Raw genomic sequence first — 26,740 nt, forward strand, 5'->3', positions numbered from 1 at the left:
TATGCTATATATGGGGGTTGTTTCATATATGTTATTTGTGCAGCAGCAGTATTTCTTACATGCTCACAGCAGCATGTTGTGGATGTATTCGTAGCATCAAGTCTCGGTACTTGCTCTGCCGGAGTGCAACAGCAGCAGCAGCAGCAGTGTAGCAATTTTTTTTTTTTTTTTATTTACTTGCTATTGGCGCTGTCTAAGACAAGACACTATTATTCTAAATTTGATCACTTTCATGTCTTGACAGAGAGGTGATCATGATTGAGTTTTGCTTTTTACTATTATTCTTTAAATAAAGATAAATAAAGATTGTCTTTAAAGGATACAGCACTGAAATTGTCAATTTATTAGTCACTGGTCTCTTTTTGATGCACAAATGGAATTTAAGCATATAAGCAAAAGACTAGTGGCACCTGGTCCAAACATTAACCAACATATAATATGTGACCCAAACAACAAATGTCCCAACCACTATCTCTCTCAACACAAACAATCTCTCTCACACAAACAATGAATCAAACTGAAGAAAAAAAAATAATAAAATAAATAAATAAATAAATAAATAAATAAATATATATATATATATCCTAAACATGAACCAATAAACAATTCACAGATTTCAGAAAGGTTAAAGTACTTTTATTGCACCACAATACGATTAAAAACACAGAAGAGAGCAGTTCTGCCTTATGAAACCTGCTAATAACTAAATCCAGAATATGTATTGCCTATGTTCATTGTAAAGCAAAACTGCTCTTTGGTTTTGTTGAACTGAGGCTAAAACAGATTTCCCATTGCAAAAAAATGCTCATGGATATGTGGTTTTCTTTTTTCTTATTGATTTGATAATTTGTTAATGACACTGTGGCATTAATCATCTTATGAAACCTCATCTTTGTTGTACTATGAGTACCTTTGAATTGGAGGTACTGTGTATCCATTACTGTGAATGGACAAATCTTACAAGCCTTACAACCGAAGCCGATCTGACCTTTGTGAGGAGGAACACTGTTAAAACAGTTTTAGATAACAATAGATTCATCCAGCAAACTGCTGAAACAACAGGAACTAGATTTTTTATTTATTTATTTTCCTCACAAGTGCACAGAACAAGAACAAATGCCAAAAAGTAGTGATAAGATGTTACTCTGTACTTTTGACATAATAAGGCATTGTCATTTTGATATGAGTTCATAGGTTTTAAAGATATATGTACATCCAGGAAGGCAAACACAGTTAAATCATGGAATATTCTGGAAAAAGGCTACAGACATGTCAGCTACAAACAACAAGTGGGCTGTTCGGGCTTATGCGATGTTGAGATTCATTGTACAGTTCACTGGTTCAAAAAAGGCAGCCATTTTCATTTATTTCGTCAACATCTCCTTCAAAACAATTTCCTACTTCGCTATAAATGGCATTTTAGTTGGACAGTTGGGGAAAAGCTACAACTAACCAAACATGTCACCTACTCAACGTGAAAGCCAGAGACATCATTTTGTGTTTTAAGGTCAGCGTGTCAGATTTGTGTCAGCTGAAGAAACCTTGAAGAGCGATTGTTCAGGAGAACTACAAAACTTTCACTAACAGCAACTTGCTATTGGCGCTTTCAAAGACAAGGTACTATTAGACTAAATTTGACCACTTTCATGTCTTGACAGAGAGGTGATCGTAATGGAGTTTTGCTCTTTACTATTGTTCATTTGATGGTCTTTAAAAGAAACAGCACTGAAATTGTCTGAAATGTTTGAAATCTTGTAGGATTTCAAAGCTTGTAGTTAGCATGTTGCTAAGCTAATAGTGCAATCTTCTTATAGGTATAAAATGCATAGTACTGTACATGAAAATATTGTGCAGAATTATCATTTGTTTAAATTATTTTTAATTACTAATTTAATTAACCTATGTGTTTTCATTGTTGAATTACATGTTTTATTCAACATTTAATTTATTTTATTTCCACTGAGCTTGACACAATTCATTATGCCTTCTCTGTGAAAGATGCATGCAATGGTGCCTTAGAATTTGGCCCAAAGTAAATTTATTCAAACGGAATGATTATGCTACCTACATTTTGGAACAGCTTCCACACCAGGACCATGGCTACAATGCCATAAATGCAGCTCACTCACTTTTGAATCAGAGGCAGAGAGACGGGAAGAGAGCACTTGATGGTACTGCAGGCCCTGTGGCATGGCCACATTTTAAAATGCATTTGAACAGTCACTTGAGGTTATACCTCCGAGGAAACGATTGCTGCTGTTTGTCCTTCTTAATTAAGCAAAAGCTTTAACTCACTGTGTTGACATGGGATATTAGTGCGAGACGATCCGCCAGCCTGTGCTGCGGTGTCTCCCTCGGCCCTGTTGGAGAACTGTCATGTTCCAGTAGCCTCTCTGATTGCTTATGAGGTTTGGGGAGTACCGTGAGAGTGTACGATTAGTAGACGTGCTCTACAGAAATCCTGCAAAGCATTAGCATGCTAAATAACAGTGAAATGATCTGTGAACACAAAAGGCCGAAGGACACAAGAAGTGCAGACCCAGTGAGAGAAGCAACCCTTCCTAACATTGCTTATTGCAGTAATTGGTTATTGACATCTGACCCAGGTCTGTTTTAAGAGGATCAGACGATGCCCGGCTGACTCTCCTAAGAGGTTCTGTTTCCATGATTAAGATTTGAAATCAATGACTCTGTCGTCATTGTCAAACAAGATCAAGGGGATACATTTCGTTATTCAGACATGTTTAATATGAAGCTGCCATTCATCACAATTAGACAACATAACAATGGGTGTAGTTAGCACCCAGCAAAAACAACAAGAGCAAAACAATGCATAAAGTCAGCCAAATGTAAAGAGTTAGATAATGATTTACAATGCTTATAATACTATTTATATATAGCCTATTAATATTAACAAATGCAAAGGATAAACTACGAATAAAATAACAGTTTGTTAATGATTTGTAAGTACCTTATTAATAGGGATGTCACAATTCTCAATATAATATCGAACTGTTCGGTACGTAACGTGCATTGAAAAAAGCAACACATGCCGAGCATCTTCCCTTGTAATTACATGCAATGATAAGCCTTTCTAAACCTGTTGTCCAACAATAGAGAACATTATAACTAGTTTTAACTTCACAACATTAGTCGAGTGTTTGAAATGACTTTCTTGTGTGATCTGATGTGGCTTTTTATCACAGAATGAGGCAGAAAATATACTCTATGCTGTAATAAAGGCTATGTTGATTAGAAATGGCTTACAAATATAATTATTCATTATGAAAATACCTGAGATGTATTATCACAGACAAGTGTTTGTTTTCCTTAAATTTCCTTTTAAATGTTTAATGTTATATTATCTTATTATTCAGTTACAGTGATAGCAATGCCTTTCTCCATATTAGGGATTTCCTGGAACATCATCCAAATTACTTCTGTGATGCATATGTGGATATTCTGCATGAGGGTGCCCTCTGACATCTAGTATGAATGAAACACACATTACATGTGTTTATAGCACTCAATAATGGCCAATTCATTAAAAACAGACTAACTGTATTGTTGCATCCCTAGTTATTAGTGTATACTACTTATTATAAAGGGTTTTTATTTTTTTTTAACCAAACAGTTGAGAATCAGTGGATATTATGCCTTCCAGGAAGGGCTAACTGGGCCATGCTAACCACCAAAACCTTGGACCTTAGTCTGCCCAACCCCCCCCCCCCCCCAAAAAAAAAAACCCACACACTTTTAATAAAATCGAATTTCGTCCCCAACACTTTGTATTCATGTAGAAGTAGAAAGGGCCAGTATGAAAAAAATCTAAATTGAAATGCAAAGAAACAAAATAGTCTATGTGTGAACCAAAGATTTATTCACATTCAAAACCAAACGATGTGAATATTATGGAGCGCTGAACACTCTCATGCCCTGTGTGTTTCATTCATACTTGAAGCCGGAGGGCACTCTCGTGCAGAAAGTTCAAAACGGCCTGGTAGGAATAATTACTTATGATGTGCAGGAAATCCCTAATATGGACAAAGACATCCCGCTATCTCTGCAGCTAAAAAAGGTCATTTCAAGTAATTTCCAGGTGAGGAAATAAATAAAGTAGGCTATATGAATAATGCAGTGCTAATTGACATAACATTTATTAGAATATATAAACTATTCTGCCTTATTATGTATAATAAACCAATCATTAATTACCAACTGTAATTAGGAAAATATATGAAAAAATATTATTGAATACAAATTGCTTATTGTCTAGCAGTGTATTTGATTTCTTAGCCAATTAAAAGAGATAAGAAAAAAATAAAGCCTGTTAATTAGACAAAAGTCAGGAATATATATAAAATATATATATATATATATATATATATATATATATATATATATTTTTTTTTTTTTTTTTTTACAACATTTCTGTCTCCCTCACTTCTGAAATGATGGATATGCCCCTGCCAATACATGAAAGAAAACATTTTTGACAAGCCATTTCATGGAGTTTTTAAGCTCAAAAGTCAAATTAAATGGCAAGTTTTAGTAGAGGTAGCAGAGAAAGAATAGCTCAAGACTAGTCAAATGTCAAACATCATAAACACAGCATGCAAACAGCGAGCACAGGGCATTTGCAGTGTAGGCATTTGTTAAGTGAAGCATAAGTTGTGAAGTGAAATAATCAAGGTTACTTTAGCTTAAGAAAACTTCTCTGTCAAACACATAAATCGGCACAGTGTATGACAATTGTCAATGGACCGCAGGTGACCACTCAGCCCTGCATGGGAAGATGGCCCCTTTCTGTCTCTTCAAAAAAGGGACTTTCTGTGAATGCTTAATCGCTTGCCACTGATGGTGTCGACTTTTAAAATTTGGTCAGTGCTTGCTGTCTACAAAGCAAACTAGATAGGTGCTGTCTGAGCCTTGAGGGCAAAAGAGGTAGATGGTCTTTAGAATACCAAGCTAGCTGGACTGGAGCTGACTGGAGGAATCATCCACAGCTCAGTGCCCTCTGCTCCCAAGACGGTCTCTGCAAAGGGAACTAAAAATAAACATTCTCCCTCAGGTGTCCTCAAGCTAGCCTCCTGTCAAAAGGAAGTCCATCTCTTATCCCACTTGCCGTGCCAAATAGAGGTAAGGGGGCACGAGATACAGCTTTAGTTCAATGATACAATGGAAATCAGGGTTCCGTTACATGAACGATGGTAGTGGCTGCCACAACTGCCGTTCATAATGCTAACATAGGGCAAAGATGCTATAGGCCATAATAAGCCAGTGATTTTTTGTGTTAATAAAGGTTGTCTTGCCTACAGGGGTCGCTGCTAGTACCTTTACATAAGAAATTCCATCATTATAGTGTATTATAACTCAAAGGCATTACGCCATCTGTTCATTATCATCCTTGTTACAAGAGCAAAAAGCTAAATTAGCTTCAAAAAGTTTATTCTGGACTACACACCTAATGCTGTGTTCCACTCAATGCATTATATGGATAGTAAGGTTGTAATGGTTGAAGGTTCTCAAGGTTTGGTTCGCATTTTGATTTGGGGCTACAGCTTGGGCATGGTTTAGTTTGGGGGCAACGGGATGGGGTGGTGGGGAAGTGTCATTAAACTGCAATTAGTAATTTCAACAAGAATAGTATTCTATTTTTTATAGAATATTCTACTATAATTAAATACTAAATAAACATTTTAACATAAAAAAATAAAAAATAAATACTTGTATCAATATGCTACACCCAGAGATAATTTATTAAAGAACAAATATTTTAAAATGTATGGTTGTATGCGCTACAATGTGTACAGTACTTAAAATCATATTATACATTTTGTTTATGCTTATTCACATAACAAGACACAACAGCTAAATTTAAAGGAGAATTCCACTAAATGTTTTAAATTTTTAGTCTATTCGTTAACAATGCTGCTGCCTCTGGGTACAGTATTCACAGAGATAAACAAACATCATCTTCTGCTATGCTTTGTTCCTAGCGGTTGTGATGACGTGCATTAGTGGAAGCGGTCACTCCAAATGTCTATCTGAGGCTTTTCCTTCATATGCATTGTTTGAACTGTAATTAATCACAGCACAAATGCGTACAGCACCGAGAGTGGTAAATGGTGCGGTTTATTTTATTATTATTTATTTATTTTATTATTTTTACACAGAACCATTACAACTAGGGCTGTGCAAAAAATCTAATGCGATTTTCATGCGCATCTCCTCAATAAAGGCGCTCCTGTGATTAGTAGTATTTCTCCAGCACGTGCGTTCAGATCAGGATTGCCAGGTTTTCAAAACAAAACCTGCCCAATTGCTTCTCAAAACTAGTACAATCGCGTTTCGTTCCGAGCGATAAAAATACACGTTTTTGGCAGGGTTCCCTTGGTAATATTCACATTTTAGGGGCTAAATATCACGTTATTGGTATTGGGGTCGCTTCAACCCGCGAACATGAAAAACAACCGCAGACTTGGCAACACTGGTTGGCATTTACTACACAGAGCCGTAATCTACACAAAATCGATTTTAAAATCGCAGGCGATTCTTTGTCGATTTTGAAAGGACTACGACTACGGCTCTGTGTAGTAAATGCCGTTCCACCTGAACCAGTGTTGCCTAGTCTGCGGTTGTTTTTCATGTCCCCTTAGCCCCTAAAATGCTAATTTTACCAAGGCAAACCTGCCAAAAAAATTATATATTTTAACCCTGGGAAGCAATTTTAATCGGGGAACCTCCTGGACTAGTTTTGGACTAGTTTTGAGAAGCAACTGGGCAGGATTTGTTCTGAAAACCTGGCAACCCTGATCTTAACGCACGTGCTGGAGATATACTACTAATTACAGGAGCGTCTTTACTGATGAGATGCGCATGAATATCGCATTCGATTTTTTGCATAGCCCTAATTACAACCCTAGTGGATAGCATAATAGTCCATATTAAAATTATTTTTGTTTGTAGACTTAGATATTTTGCAAACCTGAGAACAATTATAGCAGCCTAATATGAAAAATAATTCACACATATTTGCATTTAACATTTGCATATGCATTTTTGCACATTTAAATATATGCTGAAACCTACTGAACAATGACATACTGACAACATCTACAACATAGTATTTACATATGCACAGCTTAAGAAATGCAAAAAAATTATATAATAAAAAATAAAAATAATATAATAAAAAATAAATTAAAAAAAGAATCACTTGTAGAGATATTTTCAAGGCCTTAACTCAACATAAAATTTATACAGTAAGATAAATGCAAGATGATTACTAATGAGATCATGATCATCTGATATGAGATCTATCATGAGAAGTATGCAAAAATACTCTATTTGCTAAAATATTAGTTAAATTAATTATGGTCAGATTTCTGAGATTCAACTCATATTATAACTCAGTATTAGAAAGCACACAATTAATGGTCATGATTGGTCTTTGTAGTGAAAGACCAAACGCGCAACAAATCCACAAAATCTAATTTCAACCTGCTTCCTATCCAAATATTCTCTACACATGTTCAGTGACGCCACACAAATCCATGGTAGACTTCATTTTCTCTTATCACAGCATGAATGGGACACAGATGGTATATAAACGAAAACACCACAAGCTTTGATCTAATCTGAGAGTTGAACTATAGTTATCTCTGTTTTGAATTATATCTTTCATTTTAAGTTGAAAATATGCTAAGTTATCATATTTCCTAAATATTTCCTAAAACCACAAAGAAAATTGTTTCCTGACACTCTCTCCCATGATGCTGGTATGTTGGAGGCAATTACCAACGCTTTACATCCAAATGGCACAGGAAGATCTTGGAAACATGATAGCGATTCCTTTCAAAGTCTTTTAATGTACTGCCAAAATAGTGTCGGCATTCTCTCAGAGCATTGATTTTTCATGGATACAAACTAAACGTCTTTTTCAGTGCCAGCTAATGCATATGAATGCCAAGTGCTTGACACAATTGATGCATGACATTAAAGGTTTTTATTTGAATTTCAATCCAGTGTTCAGTGAAGCAACAAATCAACATTGCATTAATTTTGTTTATCGACCCCAGTCCAGTCTACTGCCAACAGGTCATTGTGGCACATAACCAAAATTTGGACTGCTAAACACAAACCGGGATAAGCATAACGTCTCAACATTGTCCCAGTGATGCTTCTGTAAGTTTCGCCGAGCAACAAGAACTAATTGACCAAGTAGCACTTTAATTGTGTTCATCGGTCCATGATGGTAATTGCTGTGTCAGGGTAAGCATTCAAGGTAAAGTAGGATTAGATAAAACAACAAAAGAAGTCTTGACTGATCTGTTAGAACACGCAAATCCAAACAAAATGCATTTATGTCACAAGTTCAAATATTTTCAAATCGGGGTCAGAAATAAACCAAGGCTTAGGGCAAAAAATGTCCCAGATATTTACAAGGTAGAGGACAAAATTGCCCCATAGTAAATGCTCTTTTTTTCCTGTAACCTAATATTATATATATTATATATATATACTGTAACCTAATATTATATATATTATATATATATATATATATATATAGATAGATAGATAGATAGATAGATAGATAGATAGATAGATAGATAGATAGATTTTTTTTTCTAGGTCAGTTTAGAAAAGTAACCTGAAGCACTAAAATATATGTATTTACTTTTTAGTTTTTACATTGTGGATAAATAGTGTTATATTCTTGTTACATTTGCCATACCATTTGTTCCACTGAATTTTTTGCTTTATGTACAACTACTTTGTTTTATATGTTGATTTTATTTTATACTTAACAAGCCACAACTCTTAACTGAAGTATTTGGTATACTTAAACATCACACTGCATTTTGATGGTTACAAAACAAATATGGCCTAATAAGGATATAAAATGTCCCTGAAAACAATTTCATTGGGAAAATTTACATGTACATCTTTAGCAGTAATTTTCTGCTAGGACACCTACTGGTATTTATCCTATTCCTGCTGATCCTCTCCTCCCTCATAGTTTAATTACTCCAACCAGCTCAACTGTGTGGCTAAATCATTTCTAAACTTCAGTGAAGACAGTCTGACTTTGACAGGCTTCCATGCAGTTCTAGTTATTGGTCTGTTTATCTTCAGAGAGGCCTCTTCTCTGAGTTCTAAGCCCATCAATACTGAATCATTAGCAGGGGAAGAGCTGGGGTAAAGAGAGACCTTGGAGGAGCATCTCTGACTGCAATTGTTTTACTTCAATTTTTTCTTCAATATATATATATTTTTATTTATTTATTTTTTTTTTTTTATAGAATTATAGCTGCGATGAGGCAGAAATACAGTGTAATGTCTCAACAATTCATCTCCTTAACAATCCGGACAAGTAAAATCAACTCGCTTCTCAAAGCAAAGAGCATTTTTTATTCTGCAGATGCCAATCTCTAGGTTTATTAATGCAACCTATTCAGTTTTCCATTGCATTAGAAAAAAGAAAAAAAAATCAATTAACAGTTCCGCTAGGAGGACAAGCTACCATTCAGTTTTACTTCTTTGGATAGTGAAGCACAAAACAATGAGAAAACCGCATATATCACTGGGTAAATGTTCAATTCTTTGACTTCTGTTCCATGGGATAAATTTAAAGGATATATATAAAAGAATCCATAATGGTATTTATGTTGTTTTTTTGTTTTTTGTTTTTTTGCTTTTTTATCACATAATTGCTGGCCCCAAATAATGTTGTCAAGCAAGCAAATATATCATTCAGATCGTTTTTTAATGTTTACATACAAAATGATCTGACTTCTTACGTTAGCTATTCTAAGTTTCTAAACATAGAGTTACCCAAATTGAAGAATCAACCTGACATGTTAATAAAATACTTCCTGCATTACTTTGAATAGCTCTTGACAATAAAAGTACAAAAGGTTCCCTGGAGTATGTATTACAGACTATATTTTATGCATGTTTCCAAAGCTGCAAAGAGGTCTTTCAAAAAATTGATGCAAGGAAATGAGATGAATATATGTATGACAATGACATCTATGAATATGGAACAAGAATACTTAACTTTGCATGAAGTTCAGTTGGCCGATACAAGGGTCAACTTCCTTAGCATGTCATTTACTATCTCTGCATTTAGATTTGAGCATTTCCTATGATTGAAGCCAGTTCTTCGCAGCAACTTCCTCTTACAAATATCATCTTCTTGCTGACTGAGGTCTAATCCACATGAAAGCACTTAATTAGCTGTTGTTTATGAGCCTTTACTCAACCTGTCAGTAAAAACATGCCTCTATGCCACTAATTACATTCAGTAATCTAAAAATAAACAGTTATATAATACATCATGATTTTAGCTCTAATACACACTCTGTTGATTTTGTTGTGTCTTTATGAGATTTTTAGCACCTTTCTGGCGATCCATCATAAATAAATGGAAGCAAAAGCGTGTTTTGGAACCATATATTAACTAATACTGGTGATGCAACAGGGCAATGTTAAATGCAGTATTGTAGTCCTGTGTCTCTATTTATGCACAAAATGTGCTTCAAAAGTTTGAGAAGAGTGTGATTATCACTCTATCACCATGAACAATAGCACCTGTGGAAGCATGGATGCTTAGGTGAAGTTACATGAAAGAAAAGTTCACTTAAAATTATTTATTTTTATCTTTACTTTCTTATTCATCCATGTTTCATCATTAAGTTATTAAACATCCTGCCCACTGAAAGACTGAACTCGAAATGTTTTTTATCGATAATTTGTTGGTAAAGGGTTTAAGTTGTTAAACATGATTTTTTTTTTTTTTTTTTGCCAAAGAGCCAGATGTGGCCAAAGTTCCCATAATCCCTTCTGGTATAATGTATCCTTTATATAACTAACAGACTCATATTAATATGATTGTCTAGTATTCTGGATCCATCTACCTGCATGTTCACTCACTCAGGCGGAATCTCAAAAAAAAGGGCATTTCTAGCATCTTCATACATATATATATATATATATATATATATATATATATATATATATATATATATATATATATATATATATATATATATATATATAAAACATCAGTCAGTGAAGCATTAGAATATGATAATCAAGTATTATTTAATGATAGAACTTTAGTAATTAGAATTAAAACTTGATAACCATGTATGAATGCATATTAGTCATTTTAACTTAACTTAGGACTGGTGGTGGTGCTTTTTTGGTAATTCAGTGTTTCTGTAAAAAAATTGGGAAAAGAAAAAAAGCTAACAAAAATACTGATAAGATAATAATGATACGAATTCTACTAATAAGAACAATATAAAACGCACTAAGGATTAGTGAGCTGCTGGATTCATGATTATTAATCAGGTTGTGTGCGCTCGCTCGATCTGATTAGTTGAAATAAAAACAGGAACGATAATAGGTGAGCACCAGCCAATAAGACTATTAGTTGTGTGCCTTCACACTAGAGTTTACGTTACGTCAAATACAGGTTCACTGCACATCCATTCAGATGAGCTGAAAAATATCACAGATCGCTTCGCTTGACGGAGACTGAAACTCTGAAGCGAGTGTTCGGCGAGTGAAAATATCTCTGTGCTAAAATTATACTCACACACTGCCAATTAAAATCTGAGAATTTATAAATATTAGACATCATTTAGTCGCCCAGAGTAAAGATTTAGTCACATATGCAAGTGATTTACTCGCAATGTAGAGGGTTGTACCACATGAGTTGAATCATGTGCCTGTCATTTTAAAGATCTTGTTAATACATTACATTGGATATATGCTCATTGGCCACTTCATTAGGTAAACCTTGCTATTACCAAGTAGGACCCCATTTTGCTCCCAGAACTAGCTTAATTCTTCATTGCATAGATTCAGCAAGGTGCTCAAAACATTCCTGGGAGATTTTGATGCATAACTGTCATGGTAGCATCACACAGTTGCAGCATATTTATAGGCTGCCAATCCATGCTGCAAATCTAGTGTTCCACTACATCCCAAAGGTGCTCTGGAATGAGATCTGCAGGCCTTTTGAGCATAGTGAACTCATTGTCATGTTCAAGAAACCAGTCTGAGTTTCAGTTGACACTAAGGGGCCCAAAGTGTGGCAGAAAAATATCCTCCACACCATTACACCAACAACACCAGCCTAAACCATTGATTTTCTTAACATAGACATAACACCAAATTATGAACCTACCATCTGAATACCACAGCAGAAAATGAGACTCATTAGAGCAGGCAAGCTTTTTCAAATCTTCTGTTGTCCAGTTTTGGTGAGCCAGTGAGAATCCTCAGTTTTCTGCTCTTAGCTGACAGGAGTGGCACCAAATGTATTCTTCCACTGCTGTAGAGTGTTACCAAAGTAGCCAGAGATTGTATTTCAAAATATGTGTTACATTAATTTCTTGAGATTCTCAATTCTAATGTATTTTTGGTCATTTTCATCTGTAGCTAGCTACATATAAAAACATATAATCTCCTGGGGGTAAATTCCATAAAGATGCAATACTATATAAATTGAATACTAAGATGAGTGGTACTGACATGGAAATGACATGGAGTTTTAAACAGAGGCAAGGTACTGCTGGATCGGTAACCTCTACTTGCTGAGCATACATTAGCGATGAGGTGGGAAGGTTGAGCAATTAAAGTGAAGTTAATGCATTTCACACATGCTATCTTGTGGCTGGTGAGTTGAGGGTTTTGGCACTAGACTCTGGACAGGCAGCAGTGCTGCATACTAATTCAACAGAATACAGAATGAGCTTATTAATGCATATCCTCTCACAGAGGCTGCACGATGGTTGCATTCACACATACTGTCTGCCCTTGGTTTTGTAAGGATGATATTCATATGACTAATAATATGAGAAACAATCAAAGGAAAGGAAAGGAAAGGAAAGGAAAGGAAAGGAAAGGAAAGGAAAAGATATGAGAAACAATCAAAGGAAAGGAAAGGAAAGGAAAGGAAAGGAAAGGAAAGGAAAAAACGATATCTAAAGTAAGAGAAAAGAAAAGAGGTGGAAGGGAAGGGAAGGGAAGGGAAGGGAAGGGAAGGGAAGGGAAGGGAAGGGAAGGGAAGGGAAGGGAAGGGAAGGGAAGGGAAGGGAAGGGAAGGGAAGGGAAGGGAAGGGAAGGGAAGGGAAGGGAAGGGAAGGGATATATCTAAAGTAAGAGAAAAGAAAAGAGGTAGATATTCAGTGCTGAACTTATTTCTCCTCTTAGGACCATTTGACCTATGCATAAAATTTCCAGGAATCCAGATTTTTAGGTCTTGAGGTGACCCTCACAGTCATGTCAGCATCATATCACACAGATGCTTGCTGACGCAGCCGGTGACTCACTTACTCAAACCTGTCAGTGGTGTGTACATGTGCATGGATGGTGACAACATATTCTACTGTTCGCCCAACCGCATTAGCTGCAGAACTGAGAAACAGCAGGAGCAGAGTTCTGGGTTAAGACTACAGTGCTTGAATACTGCTACCAACTTCAAAAAAGTTTTTAAGCATTTAAAAATTTATTTAGCATGTCATCTTTACAATCATATCAAAATCAAGCTATGGATGATGTGAGGACGAATAACGGTGATACTATGCGGTGTGAACATTTTGAAATAATCTTCCTAAAAATAATATCTAGCTAAAGAGGTTTAGGTTCTCTCCAGCCCTTTCCTTTCAGTTAACAAAAGTGGTTATGGCTGTCGGAGATCAGAACGAAATAGCTAATCCAACCATCTGTGAGGCTTCAGTCTCATAGACCTAGTGATTTTCAAAACGAATTACAGAGATCAACAACCTGAAAGCTGCCTAAAGCGAAGAGAGAGAAAAAAAAATAGAAATACTTTACACAGCAAGAGACAATATCTCACGATGCCATTACTGTGCTGAAAGAACACGTTGCCTTCTATTTTTTTCGACTGCTCCATCAAGTGCTCCCAGCCATCATATTTCATAGCCCTATAACATGTTTCAGAATGATATCAGAAGATGGTTAGGCAGTTTTTTTTTTTTCCTGGTGTGCTATGGAGACGCTTCTTTTCACCCCTGAAACAAAAATCCTAACAACCCCACTGTGATGTAGAGATTCAGAGAGATAGAAAGAGACTGTTATTGAACACTTAGGGTCACCACAATAACAGTCTCTTTCTATCTCTCTGAATCTCTACATCATAAGACACACATGACGCTGTTTACAAGGAAACGGTTTGAATGTCAAGTTTGCATGTATATGGATCTGTGTAGAATATTAGTTCACCCAAAAATTAAAATTCTGTCTTCATTTACTCACCCTCAAAATTACAATTATGTCTTCATTTACTCACCTTCATTCTTTCTTCTCTGGAACATGATAGTGAGACATTATATATATATATAAGTACATGCATGGCTGTGTTACAAAATCTAGAAAGCTTCCAGTGTTGGTATCATAGGAATATCTTTCTCTAAAAAATAAATAAATAAATAAAATAATAATAATAATCTAAATTAATACAAATTAATTGTTCCAAATGGTAAGCGGCAATATTTTTGATTGTCCGATTTCAGTGCCGCATACTTTCCTTGAAAAAGGTCGCTGCAGTGTGAATACCATAATGTACTGTGATGAGCTAAATGTAAATACTGTAATGAGGTGTGACGAGCTACTGTAAGTAGGAAAAAATAAAATCAAAATCCATGTCACCATGTGCAATATTTCACATGTTGGGCACCTGCATGAGAAACACACTTCTGTTCCCCGAGGAAAGAGTGGCCATTTCAGTGAATGGCTCACAGACTTTGAGGAGAAGTGTTCTTTTCAGTGAAGCAGATTGGATTTTAATGGATTGAAGAAAAGACACAAGTCTTGGGGAGCTTGTCCTTGGCGATATTGACCCAAGTCAATCTATATGTTTGAATATTAACTACCCAGTCATAAATTCAGTTAGAATGGAAGTTTTCTTAGCCATAATTTAAGAAGCCCTCTGAGGTGTTTTTGGACAAAGCAAGTGGCATCAATATTTCACAAGTCAGTGTGTCCTATTAATGGTGACATTTTTTCCAAATGCTACTGTGACCTAAGACAGTCTTCACAAGAGTCAATTAAGGTTTGGTGCTATACTGGATATTTAAAATAAATTTACAATGATTTATGCAACATTGTGAATGGTGCACTGATTTTAATGTGTGTTTAGCCATCCATTTTCCTAAAAAAAAGGGGTATACAGCTGGTTAGATTGGTTCATCTTATTTTTCAGTAGATTCAAAACCCTTATTCAACACTTTAATTGCCATCATCACTCTGAAATGTCTGTGTGCACACTTGCGGTTCAGTGCAATTTTAAATGAAGCAATTCAAGCACAATTCTGCGTGAATGAAAAATGCCTCTAGACATGCCATACGGGAAGGCAAGCATGTACATACTTCCTGTGCTGTCATGTAGTAAACACATTCCACCATAAATGTCATGGGAATTCCTTTATAAGGAATGCTGTTGTACAGCTTAATCCCCAGTGAAAATTTCAGGGGTGAAATAATGACACAAGCTACAGCAAAGACAAATACTGCTGAGCACTTGACTTCTGCACTGCTGGATTTGCTGTCGATCAAGTATTGCTCCAGCTACCACTCAGAGTCAGTGCTTCTTGCATTGAGAAAACAATGAAGTAAAACCATTTATGACATTAAATAAGATTTGCTTTTATTGTCACTTTGAAAACTGCTCAGTCAACCTTCTCATATCTGTTCAACAAAATGCTAGCCAGTCAAGAGTGCTTAACGTGATTACAAACAACTGCAACCATTTTTTATTAATTTTCATTTTGGGCACTTTTTTAAAGACTAGCTATATTAATGAAAGAGGGGCAATGAGATCAGGACATAGCACATGTTGTACTTAAACCTGTGTATTCAACATAAGCACTAACTGCCAAGTCAAAGCTCTGATATTAGAAAATTAAGTAAATGGTCGATTTAGAAAACTAAACAGACAACACACTACTTCATTTAAAAGTTAAGCATTAATATAAATAGTAACATTAAATCAAAACAGTGTTCAAGTATTCCTTAAGTAAACAATACTTAAATATTTTAATTAATCAAGTAAACAGTATTAAAGAACAAAATAAATAAATAAAAGCAGCCAGTGCTTTACTTTTTCTTGTCAGTATTGTTGTGTTATTAAATTAAATTACATAATCAGACCGTTGCGGTTCTATTAGACTGCATGTACACAGCAAGACCTAATGCATAGGCCCCATAAATTGACTGTTTTGTTGTTGTTGTTGTTTTTCAAAATTTATAAAAAAAAATTAAATAGAACAATAATAATAATAATAGTAATAATAATAAGTAAATAAATAAAAAACAAAATGTATTTATTTATTTATTTATTTTTTTACATGCTATATTCTTTCTTTGAATGTTAGATTCTATTGCTATTTTATAGCATGTGAGAAGACTTTTGGAAATTAGCCTTACTTCTTGCCCACTCCGAAAACTGCAAAATTGACAATACAAATGAAAAAAGAAAAAGAAAAACATTAACCAGATTAGTAGCTTTTAACCTACTGTAGCTTGTGCAGTAAACAGATGGCTTACTGACTAGAGCAGACATTTGAAATGAGCATTAAAAGAACAACTGAATGAACACAGTAATGTCCAGACAGAAGATACCAGTGCTCTGATAAGCAAGGGTCAGCTCTAAGTGTAATTCAATCTTTCCACTTGTCCTGTTTTTAAATTACTCTCTACTTCTGCAAGGTTGATTAAATGTTGGTCAGATGTCTCATCACATTTGACAGAGCAGTTACTATCTTAGGATTTGGCTGTGAGTAGGGAAATTAATTGATTTATATCTTTTAGAGCAGTCTCCTGCTGAAGACTTCCCTTATCAGCTCTTATCAGCAGTAGGAGCTGTCATTTCTTTGAATCTTTTCAATAAAGCTCTGATGTGATACTTCATTTTAGAGTCTAAATATAAGATGCAATTACTCAACTGCCGTAGCATCCACTGCAGATTTTGGAGTTGTGTTTCATCCACTGCAAATAATGCTGGCTTTTTTTCCAGATAATAAAACCTTAAAAGAGCCCTTTCATAATAAACACCATGTAGTTCACTGCAGACCACCTGCTGCAGTCAAAATGAACAATGCAAAGACACGGACTAAACTAGGGTTGCAGGGGAGTAAAGGTACTACAGTTGTAATGCGACTGTTTAAGCCTCAAAATACCACAGGTGCCACAGTATTTTCTGAACAATAGTACCATATTGCATGGTCGGATATTCTCACATGCAGTAGATGTAATTGACTCAGGTCTGGATAGCATTAAATGGCCAAAAAAAGAAAAAAGAAAGAAAGAAATGTCTGCTGATGTGTCTGCATATTAACAAATAATTAAACAAAACCAGTGTGTAATTTAATGTTAAAGTGAACTGCACAAGCATCTCCCTTTATGAGAGTTTGGGCCACATTCACAAAGCAGAACAGCCAGTCCTTAATATGGTTATGTTTACACTGAGTTTGGTTACTTATGAGAGTGACAACTGCATTCTGTAACTGAACACACACTGTAAATTTTCAGCACTCCCTAACCGCATTTTCAGCGAGCCCCTGCTGTGTGAACAGAATTGTGCTGGACCATTACTTCTATCTAGCATGTGTTTCGGGTTATTATGTGTGGTTTAGTACCTTACAGGGACACAGATACTGTACATGTCATTCAATCAGTCTTCCACCGGAGCTGCTCCCATCAGTTTTGTAGTTTTGCACTTGAATTAAATGATATGCTCCACTCAAATTAAAGTTGTTGTCATTTAATAAAGATCTGATAAATAAAAGGGGACCTATTGTGCAAAATGCACTTTTACATGCTGTTTGAACACTGATGTGTTTGTCCACAGTGTGTGTAAACAACCAGCCTATAATGGTAAAAATCCCATCCCATCCCAATTTTTAACCCATCTCCAGCATATTTTGTTTTTAGTGGTCTCCGCTGTCACTCCGGGGTGTGTTGAACATGAAAAGTGACGCACGGTCTATGTTCATCTGTTCTCTTCAAAATAAATGCAAAAATGCAAATGCAAAAGCCTATATGCTTGTCCTGTAAGTTCATGATGAAAAATGAAAAAATAAATAAAATAAAAACAACTAAATGTGTTATTATGATTAAAATATGAAAATTAAAATGACGAGTCATAATAGATTATGACAGAATTTTTACGACCCTGTCTGTCAAAATGACGGATAATGATAAAGTCTAATGCAACCTCTAATTATATACTGTAAAAAGGGGCATAAGAGGTCCCCTTTAACTCGTGCCTTAATTATATATATATAATTATATAATTAACACATACATACACACACACACACACTCAAAGGTAGGATAACAACACTAGACTCATATTTTTGGACAAACATACTGATCAAACAAATTATGATAAAAATTTATTAATCTGTATTTTTTTTTCCAGTCAAAATATATAAATATGCTTAAAACAAGATACATTTATTTAGTAAAACAAGACTTGTTTTACGAGAATATACCTTGAATTATGCATAAGCCTCATTATTTCAAACATCTCATGCTGCCTTAAGACTGTCATCATTTCCTGTTTTCTGCCTTTATATGAGACTCAAACTCAAAAAACTGCACTACTCAACATGAAACCTGCATAACTTATTTGAATATGACACATGATTTTCAGGATGTCAGACATATATATATATATATATATATATATATATATATATATATATATATATCTATATATATATATATATATATATATATATATAGCTATGTATGTGTATATATATATATATATATATATATATATATATATATATATATATATATATATATATATAGTGGACCGGAAGGAGTATAGTGGAAACGGAAAGCAGGTTAGATGTATTTCAGCAAGCTATCTGGGTTTTAAAAAAAAAAAAAATAAACATTATCACCGTGAAAAGGTTACATGGCCTATGTATTTTGGAAAGCTATCTGGGTTTTAAAAAAGAAATAAATAAACATTATCACCGTGAAAAGGTTACATGAGCATTTATTTTTTTTGTTGTTGTTGTTGTTGTTGTTGTTGTTTTCACTTAATGGAGGAAGTGAATAAAGTGGGAGTTAGGGAAAAAGATATCTTTATATTATATCCGTAACTCAAGATTTGGACTCTTTGCGGTTTATTCCTGACAGGATGCAATTTGCTAACACAAACTTAGTGATCATCATGATATATTATCTTTAAGACAGGTGCACTGAAGACGGACACAAAGAGGAGAGAATAGTAGCGCAAGCAGAGAAAATACTGTACCAGACAGAACAAATTCATTGAAACACTGAAAGAAAGCCATAATTATGGAATTAGGGTGAGGTGAATATGTATTTCTGAGGAGAACTGACAGTCTTCCGAAAGTTTCGATGGCATTTTCTTTTTCCTCTTACCGTTGTTAAATACACATTAAAGGAGTGTTAATCAGCGCAGCGCTGCGTGCAGCAATAACTCAGGAAACGCTAGTGTTCTATAAGCGCCACCTGCTGTCAGAGATTGAATTTGCATTTTCATCAGAATCAGAAAGAGATTTATTGCCAAGTGTGTTTACACGCAGAAGGAATTCGTCTTGGTGTCAGGAACTTCCAGTACAGAAAGTACAAACATAGTGCAGACATACATATAATAAGGTAATAAAACTAATATTAATAAAGAGTAATAATAAAATATTCATTCAGTCCGTCTGATGTTTTTGTTTTGTGCAGTTGCTTCATGTTGCATATATTTTTGGTCGTTTGCTTGTTTGTTCAAGGTTAGTTTGGCCAGTAACAGAGCAAAATAAAGATTAAATAAATGTAATAATAATAATAATAATAAAAGTAATAAGAACTAAAAAAAAAATTGGCAACGAGTATGGGAATCAGCTCATTTGATTGTAAAATAAATAAATAAAATCGGAAATTGCAATCGGTCAAGAAAAATCCCGATCAGTGCATCCTTAACTGGAATAGTTAGACCTACCTGAAAGACCTGGAAATGCATGGCTCATTTCAGTTTTATCTTTGAACTATTGTACCTATTTGTGCAAAATGGTTATTATTTATTACAAGACAATGTTACAGTCAACAATTAAAACAATAAGTCTTATTTAATGATTTATTAATTGATTGATTGATTGTTGCAAGGCCTGTGAAAATTTTGCCAGGGCAAGTAAAAAAATTTAACCACTGGCCAAACTGGACCAGCAGAAAATTTCCTTAGTGTTAAGCCCTGTCAATGCGATTAAAATCAGTGTCTTAACACTTGTACACAGATATGTAGAACACGTAGGTTACATAATGATATGTTAAAGTTAAAAACTTGTAAAAATATGTACTTGAAAAGAAAACAGGATGACTTTGAATAGCATAACTGCAAAATTGCGAGGAAGAGCTGAGCAAGTCTTGCACATGTATTTCCTGGTCTGAGAGTGACTTCCTGCTTAAACAGGAAGTAATTGATACCAAAAAAGGTAGAAATATATGTATGTAAAAGGAGAATGCATGTGTGTGAAAGCAAAAAATGTATGTATGTGTAAGGAGAATGTATGTGTGTGAGAGAGTAGAAATGCATGTAAGTGAAAGGAGAATGTATGTGTGTGAAAGGAATAATATATGTATGTGAAAGGAGAATGTAAGTGTGTGAGAGAGAGTAGAAATGTATGTATGTGAAAGGAGAATGTAAGTGTGTTAGAGAGAGTAGAAATGTATGTATGTGAAAGGAAAATGTATGTGTGTTGGAGAGAGTAGAAATGTATGTATGTGTAAGGAGAATGTATGTGTGTGAAAGGAATAATATATGTACTGTATGTGAAAGGAGAATGTAAGTGTGTGAGAGAGAGTAGAAATGTATGTATGTGAAAGGAGAATGTAAGTGTGTGAGAGAGAGTAGAAATGTATGTATGTGAATGGAGAATGTAAATGTGTGAGAGTAAAAATGTATATATGTGAAAGGAGACTGTATGTGTGTGAAAGCAAGAATATATGTATGTGAAAGGAGAATGTATTTGTGTGAGAGTAGAAATGTATGTATGTGAAAGGAGAATGTAAGTGTGTGAGAGTGCCAGAATGAATTATGGCTTGTACGGCCCCTCATATTTGTGTGTGTGTGTGTGTGTGTGTGTGTGTGTGTGTGTATATATATATATATATTATTATTATTATTATTATTATTATTATTATTATTATTATTATTATTATTATTATTATTATTATTTATTTATTTATTTATTTATTTATTTATTTTCTTACCAAAATATGACAGAAAATACCTTGTAACTCTAAGTTTAACTGCAGTGTGGCGCTGTTGATGAAATAAGCAAATATTGCCATCCTGATTTCTGGCAGTAATAAGGAAGTGAATATTGCTGAGGGGTACAACATTCATTCAGTATACTGCTGTGGCACTCAACACTGCAGGCAAATAGATTACAATTAGTTGGGTGTAATGGCCCATAAGCCCCACTCTAAAGGCTGCTGGGAAACCTGCGGGATATACACGGATGGCATGATCTGAACGACAATGTGTGGGGGTGTCGATGAAATAGTGTTGCATACTTTAAAATTCAAATGCTCACACAATAAGTTGAGGGTCTGCAAGACACCATTGATTTCTGAGTATTTGTAATTCATTAGATTGTGGCCTTGATTGTATTTTTTTTTTATCTGTTTGTTGCTTGCTTGCTGAGTGTGTTTAATTGCTTGCAAACTAACAAACTAAAATTTGCAGTTAATGGTAATTAATTGTGCAACTGAATGCCAGGGGTGGATGATTCAGAAGTAAAATACGATAAAAAACAGTAAAAATATTTTAAAATAGAGGTATAACACATCATGTTGCACCAAATGTGAAGGATGATGAAATAAGAAAAAAATATTTTTAAGCACCAGTATAATAATTGACAGTAATATTTGCCTGAAGTTATAAATAAGAAAATCTATTTCCATACAGAAATTCCCATTAACATTTTTAATGGTGACATTAATAAAACAATGAATCAGAGTTTTTAATTGGTCTATAGAAACTGACAGCTTTATTAAATCATTCAAATAAATCTATATTTCCAACTCTAAAAATAATAATAATAATAATAATAATAATAATAATAATAATAATAATAAAAACTGTGCTACTAAAATTAATTTTAATTAATTAACATTAACCAATAATCGACTAGAGGTGTTTTGACCAAGTATAAAAACAGCAATTTGATAAACAACACCTATGTTCAGTAAATTTATTTATTAATTGCAATAATTGTAATCAACAACCTATAACCTATTTCATATCTAGTCATTGCTACTGTAATATCAAGAATCCAGATACAGTATGGCTGTTGCCTTACAAAGCATTTCCAATCCTAATTTAATGTGGACATCAGAAACAAAGTTCCTGATACATTTTCAGGCATACTGGATAAAGAACCCCCACCCCTCTGTACACATTTGGCCACTAGAGAAAACACCTATACAAAATGCCATTAACCTGATGGATTGGATGGTAATAGTTTAAGAGGCGAACTCAAAATGCATAAGAGGGCAAGGTTGCACATTCACTGAAAATTATATGTGGTAATGACTTTACTGAAGTTCAGCTAATACACATAAAACCAAAGCAACGGAAACAAACCACATACCCAGCTTTCACACATTCCAATAACCAATTACACTGTGGACTAAACTACAGCAAACACTTATCAACATCAGTCAAAAGCAAATTTTGCATTTACCCTGTAAAGCCTGAAATAACATGAAAATATATTATAGAGTATATAGTCAGAATATATATACACTGAACAAAATTATAAACGCAACACTTTTGTTTTTGCCCCCATTTTTCATTAGCTGAACTCAAAGATCTAAGACTTTTTCTATGTACACAAAAGGCCTATTTCTCTCAAATATTGTTCACAAATCTGTCTAAATCTGTGTTAGTGAGTACTTCTCCTTTGCCGAGATAATCCATCAACCTCACAGGTGTGGCATATCAAGATGCTGATTAGACAGCATGATTATTGCACAGGTATGCCTTAGGCTGGCCACAATGGATTATCTCGGCAATGAAAAATGGGGGCAAAAACAAAAGTGTTGCGTTTATAATTTTGTTCAGTATATATATTTGCTTATATGCAACAAATGTTTGCATATGTGTTTTTGTTGAGTGTAATATTTGATTCAATTTTACCCAGAGACCCAAACTAAGCAAAATATGCATTTTGGTGCACAAGTAAGACAGAGAGATGTACATGTAAGCATTCCTCAAAAGCCTGATATAGCTAATTTGATACTCACAATTTAACATAATATTTCTAAAAAAATAAATAATAATAATAAAAGAAAATCAGTACAAATTACACACAATGAAGGGCAACGTATTTTAAACCTTTAAACCTCAAAGCCCCCCTGTCTTTTTACTTAATAAAAAAAAAAAAAAAAATCATGAAAGTCATGAAGTACATTGTGTACAGGTTTTTCAACAAATATTTGATCATGTTGATTACTTACAGCCCTTAGAAAATCTGTATATCAAATATGATACTATAGGATATACAGGTTAACAACAGAACCTATCAAAGAACCAGCAGAGTGCTGGGTTGTTAGTGGTGGTGAGAGTTTGTGAGACATAATTGCAGACAAAACTATGAGTGGAGCAGAGCATAATACCTCACACTGGGAGAAACATTTTTGTCGCACAGCACGTACAAAGCACACATTGTCAACACATCTGCATTCCACAGCAGTGTCTCTGTGATGACCACCCTTCATGGTCAAAAAGATAGATGATGGTAAACGTGTGAGATTTTGTTTGTGCAACCTTCCAGAGCTGCTCATAGTTATACTTAAAGAGGCTTCAGGCAGGTGCAACATGAATGCTGACTATCATAGTTCATGTTTCAAGATCAGGTTAAAAGAGAAAAGCCAGAGAAGGGTCTCCCATAACATTAGAAAGGTCGACCAGAATAGTGACAAAAACTGATCATTCATAAACATATGGACTTGAGAATGAAAGCACTGGATCAGGAAAATATACAATACATACTCACATTTCCGGTGTTAAAATAACACAAATAGCTGTAGGTTTCAAAGACAAAATCGAATTACATCCACTTGAGTCTGGGGTGCCTCTTCTAATCCCGAAGGTAATCTAAAACGCTCATTGATGAGTTTTGCAGGGTGTGTAAATCTAGTTTCCCTGAGCCTTACAATCAATCTAGGGAGGACTAGCAAACAAAATGAAACACTGCAAGACAAAGACAGTATTTTACCAAACCAGAGAGAGCAGCTCCTCAGAGTGTTTAAATGCACTACTACACTTAGACTTCAATCCAACCTAATCTGGCAAAAAAAAACTACTAAAATCATGATTCATGTGCAATCTAGTCGCAGCCCCAGATGGCATCCTCACAGACCAGTCTGTTCAATGACTGTCTCATGCATATTGCACCACAAAAACTGGAGAGTGCGAGCAGAAAATCGACAGTTCCAATAGGATTGGTTGGCTATGCACAGGTTGCAGGACTCAATGTGTATCACTCTGCCCAGAAACAAAATGTGCTGATATAATGAGTGCTTCTCTAGTTGCTGGATTTGACTATAAATTTGTCAGATTACTGTCTTCAAATCTTTGACTTTTGCTTGAGGCACTGAGTTGCCGATAAACTAGATATCAATGAGCAGAACTGCACATATGGTTTTGTTTTCTGAGTTGTGTGTTCTGAGTTGTCTGAATGTGAAATAATCAGTACTTATCACATTTAGGCGCATATAAATTATATAAATTAAAAACTACAAGGTCTGCACATATTTCTGCTTTTATCTGTGTCTTCTGTACAGCTAGTCATATATCTAAAAACGCCCATCCTCTAAACAGCCCATAGGTATTGTAATTAATTAATTAAATTGATAAATATAAAGCTTTTTTTGCATAGGTTTTAATGGTCAATCTTCCTTCTCCTCTCTAAGTGAACAGTTCGTGTCCAGAAAATGCAGCGATAATGACCAGATTATGCCGATAGTCAAAAGTCTGGCAATTCACGTCTATTGTGCCACCCTATGTGCCATCCGCAGATGGCTAGACCAGAACTATGCAAATGCACCTGGGGCAAAAATCAAAGATGGTAGAAAACATTAAAATCACTGATACTTATAAACACATAATAAGCAATGACGTTCAACCCACAAGAATCATTATAGGCTTGAATGGTAAAAACCAGTGTTTCTTACCTTCATAGATTGCTTTAAATCCTTGGGCACTCACTGCAAAATCCGTAAACCACAGCGCCAAAATCGACCCAGAACTCACGATGGGTGATGGCAACATGAAGCCAGACAACCTGAAATGAAAATGTAAAAAATGTAATGTTTAATGTTCAATTTTAAATTTTTAATAAGTGTTAGAATCCAACCATATATATTATTTCACATAAAAAAGGTCAGAATTATATACACTGAACAAATTATAAACCAAACATTTTGTTTTTGGCCCTCCATTATTTCATTAGCTAAACTCAAAGAATCGAAGACTTTTTCCTATGTACACAAAAGGCCTATTTCTCCTCACATATTGTTCACTAATCTGTCTAAATCTGTGTTAGTGAGCACTTCCGCCTTGGCCGAAGATAATCCATCCACCTCACAGGTGTGGATATCAAGAGCTGATTAGACAGCATGATATTGCACAGGTTACTGCCTTAGGCGGCCACAATGGAGTTTATCTCGCAATGAAACGATGGGGGCATAAACCAAGTGTTGCGTTTATAATTTGGGTTCAGTATATATATTTGGCTTATAGCAACAATGGTTGCATATGTGGAGGATTTTTGTTGAGTGTGAATTACTGATTGATTCACTTTTTTACCCAGAGACCCAAACTAAGCAAAATATGCATTTTGGTGCACAAGTAAGACAGAGAGATGTCCATGTAAGCATTCCTCAAAGCCTGATATAGCTAATTTGATACTCACAATTTAAAACATAATATTTCTAAAAAAATAAATAATAATAATAAAAGAAAATCAGTACAAATTACACACAATGAAGGGCAACGTATTTTAAACCTTTAAACCTCAAAGCCCTTTTTACTTAATAAAAAAAAAAAAAAAATCATGAAAGTCATGAAGTACATTGTGTACAGGTTTTTCAACAAATATTTGATCATGTTGATTACTTACAGCCCTTAGACAAATCTGTATATCAAATATGATACTATAGGATATACAGGTTAACAACAGAACCTATCAAAGAACCAGCAGAGTGCTGGTTGTTAGTGGTGGTGAGAGTTTGTGAGACATAATTGCAGACAAAACTATGAGTGGAGCAGAGCATAATACCTCACACTGGGAGAAACATTTTTGTCGCACAGCACGTACAAAGCACACATTGTCAACACATCTGCATTCCACAGCAGTGTCTCTGTGATGACCATATGGTCAAAAAAGATAGATGATGGTAAACGTGTGAGATTTTGTTTGTGCAACCTTCCAGAGCTGCTCATAGTTATACTTAAAGAGGCTTCAGGCAAGTGCAACATGAATGCTGACTATCATAGTTCATGTTCAAGATCAGGTTAAAAGAGAAAAGCAAGAGAAGGGTCTCCCTATAAATTAGAAAGGTCGACCAGAATAGTGACAAAACTGATCATTCATAAACATATGGACTTGAGATGAAAGCACTGGATCAGAAAATATACAATACATACTCACATTTCCTGTTA

The 26,740-nt window shown here is 34.8% G+C and overlaps 1 protein-coding gene across 6 annotated transcripts in view; it reads right to left on the reverse strand.

Annotated features, from left to right (window-relative positions):
- LOC109072910 (CUB and sushi domain-containing protein 1-like) overlaps nucleotides 1-26,740 on the reverse strand; it is a 492,278-nt gene that overhangs the window by 241,839 nt on the left and 223,699 nt on the right. Inside the window, exon 1 of one of the 6 annotated variants that reach the window (XM_042736247.1) lies at nucleotides 25,252-25,357. The exons of the other annotated variants lie outside the window; for them this stretch is intronic. Within the exon in view, the coding sequence (XP_042592181.1) occupies nucleotides 25,252-25,348 (97 nt within the window). The 5' untranslated portion in view covers nucleotides 25,349-25,357. Of the gene's footprint in view, nucleotides 1-25,251; nucleotides 25,358-26,740 lie in introns of those variants that run through there. 6 annotated transcript variants of the gene reach the window in all.

Source organism: Cyprinus carpio, chromosome B13 (assembly GCF_018340385.1).
Source record: "Cyprinus carpio isolate SPL01 chromosome B13, ASM1834038v1, whole genome shotgun sequence".
NCBI classification, from domain to species: domain Eukaryota; kingdom Metazoa; phylum Chordata; class Actinopteri; order Cypriniformes; family Cyprinidae; genus Cyprinus; species Cyprinus carpio.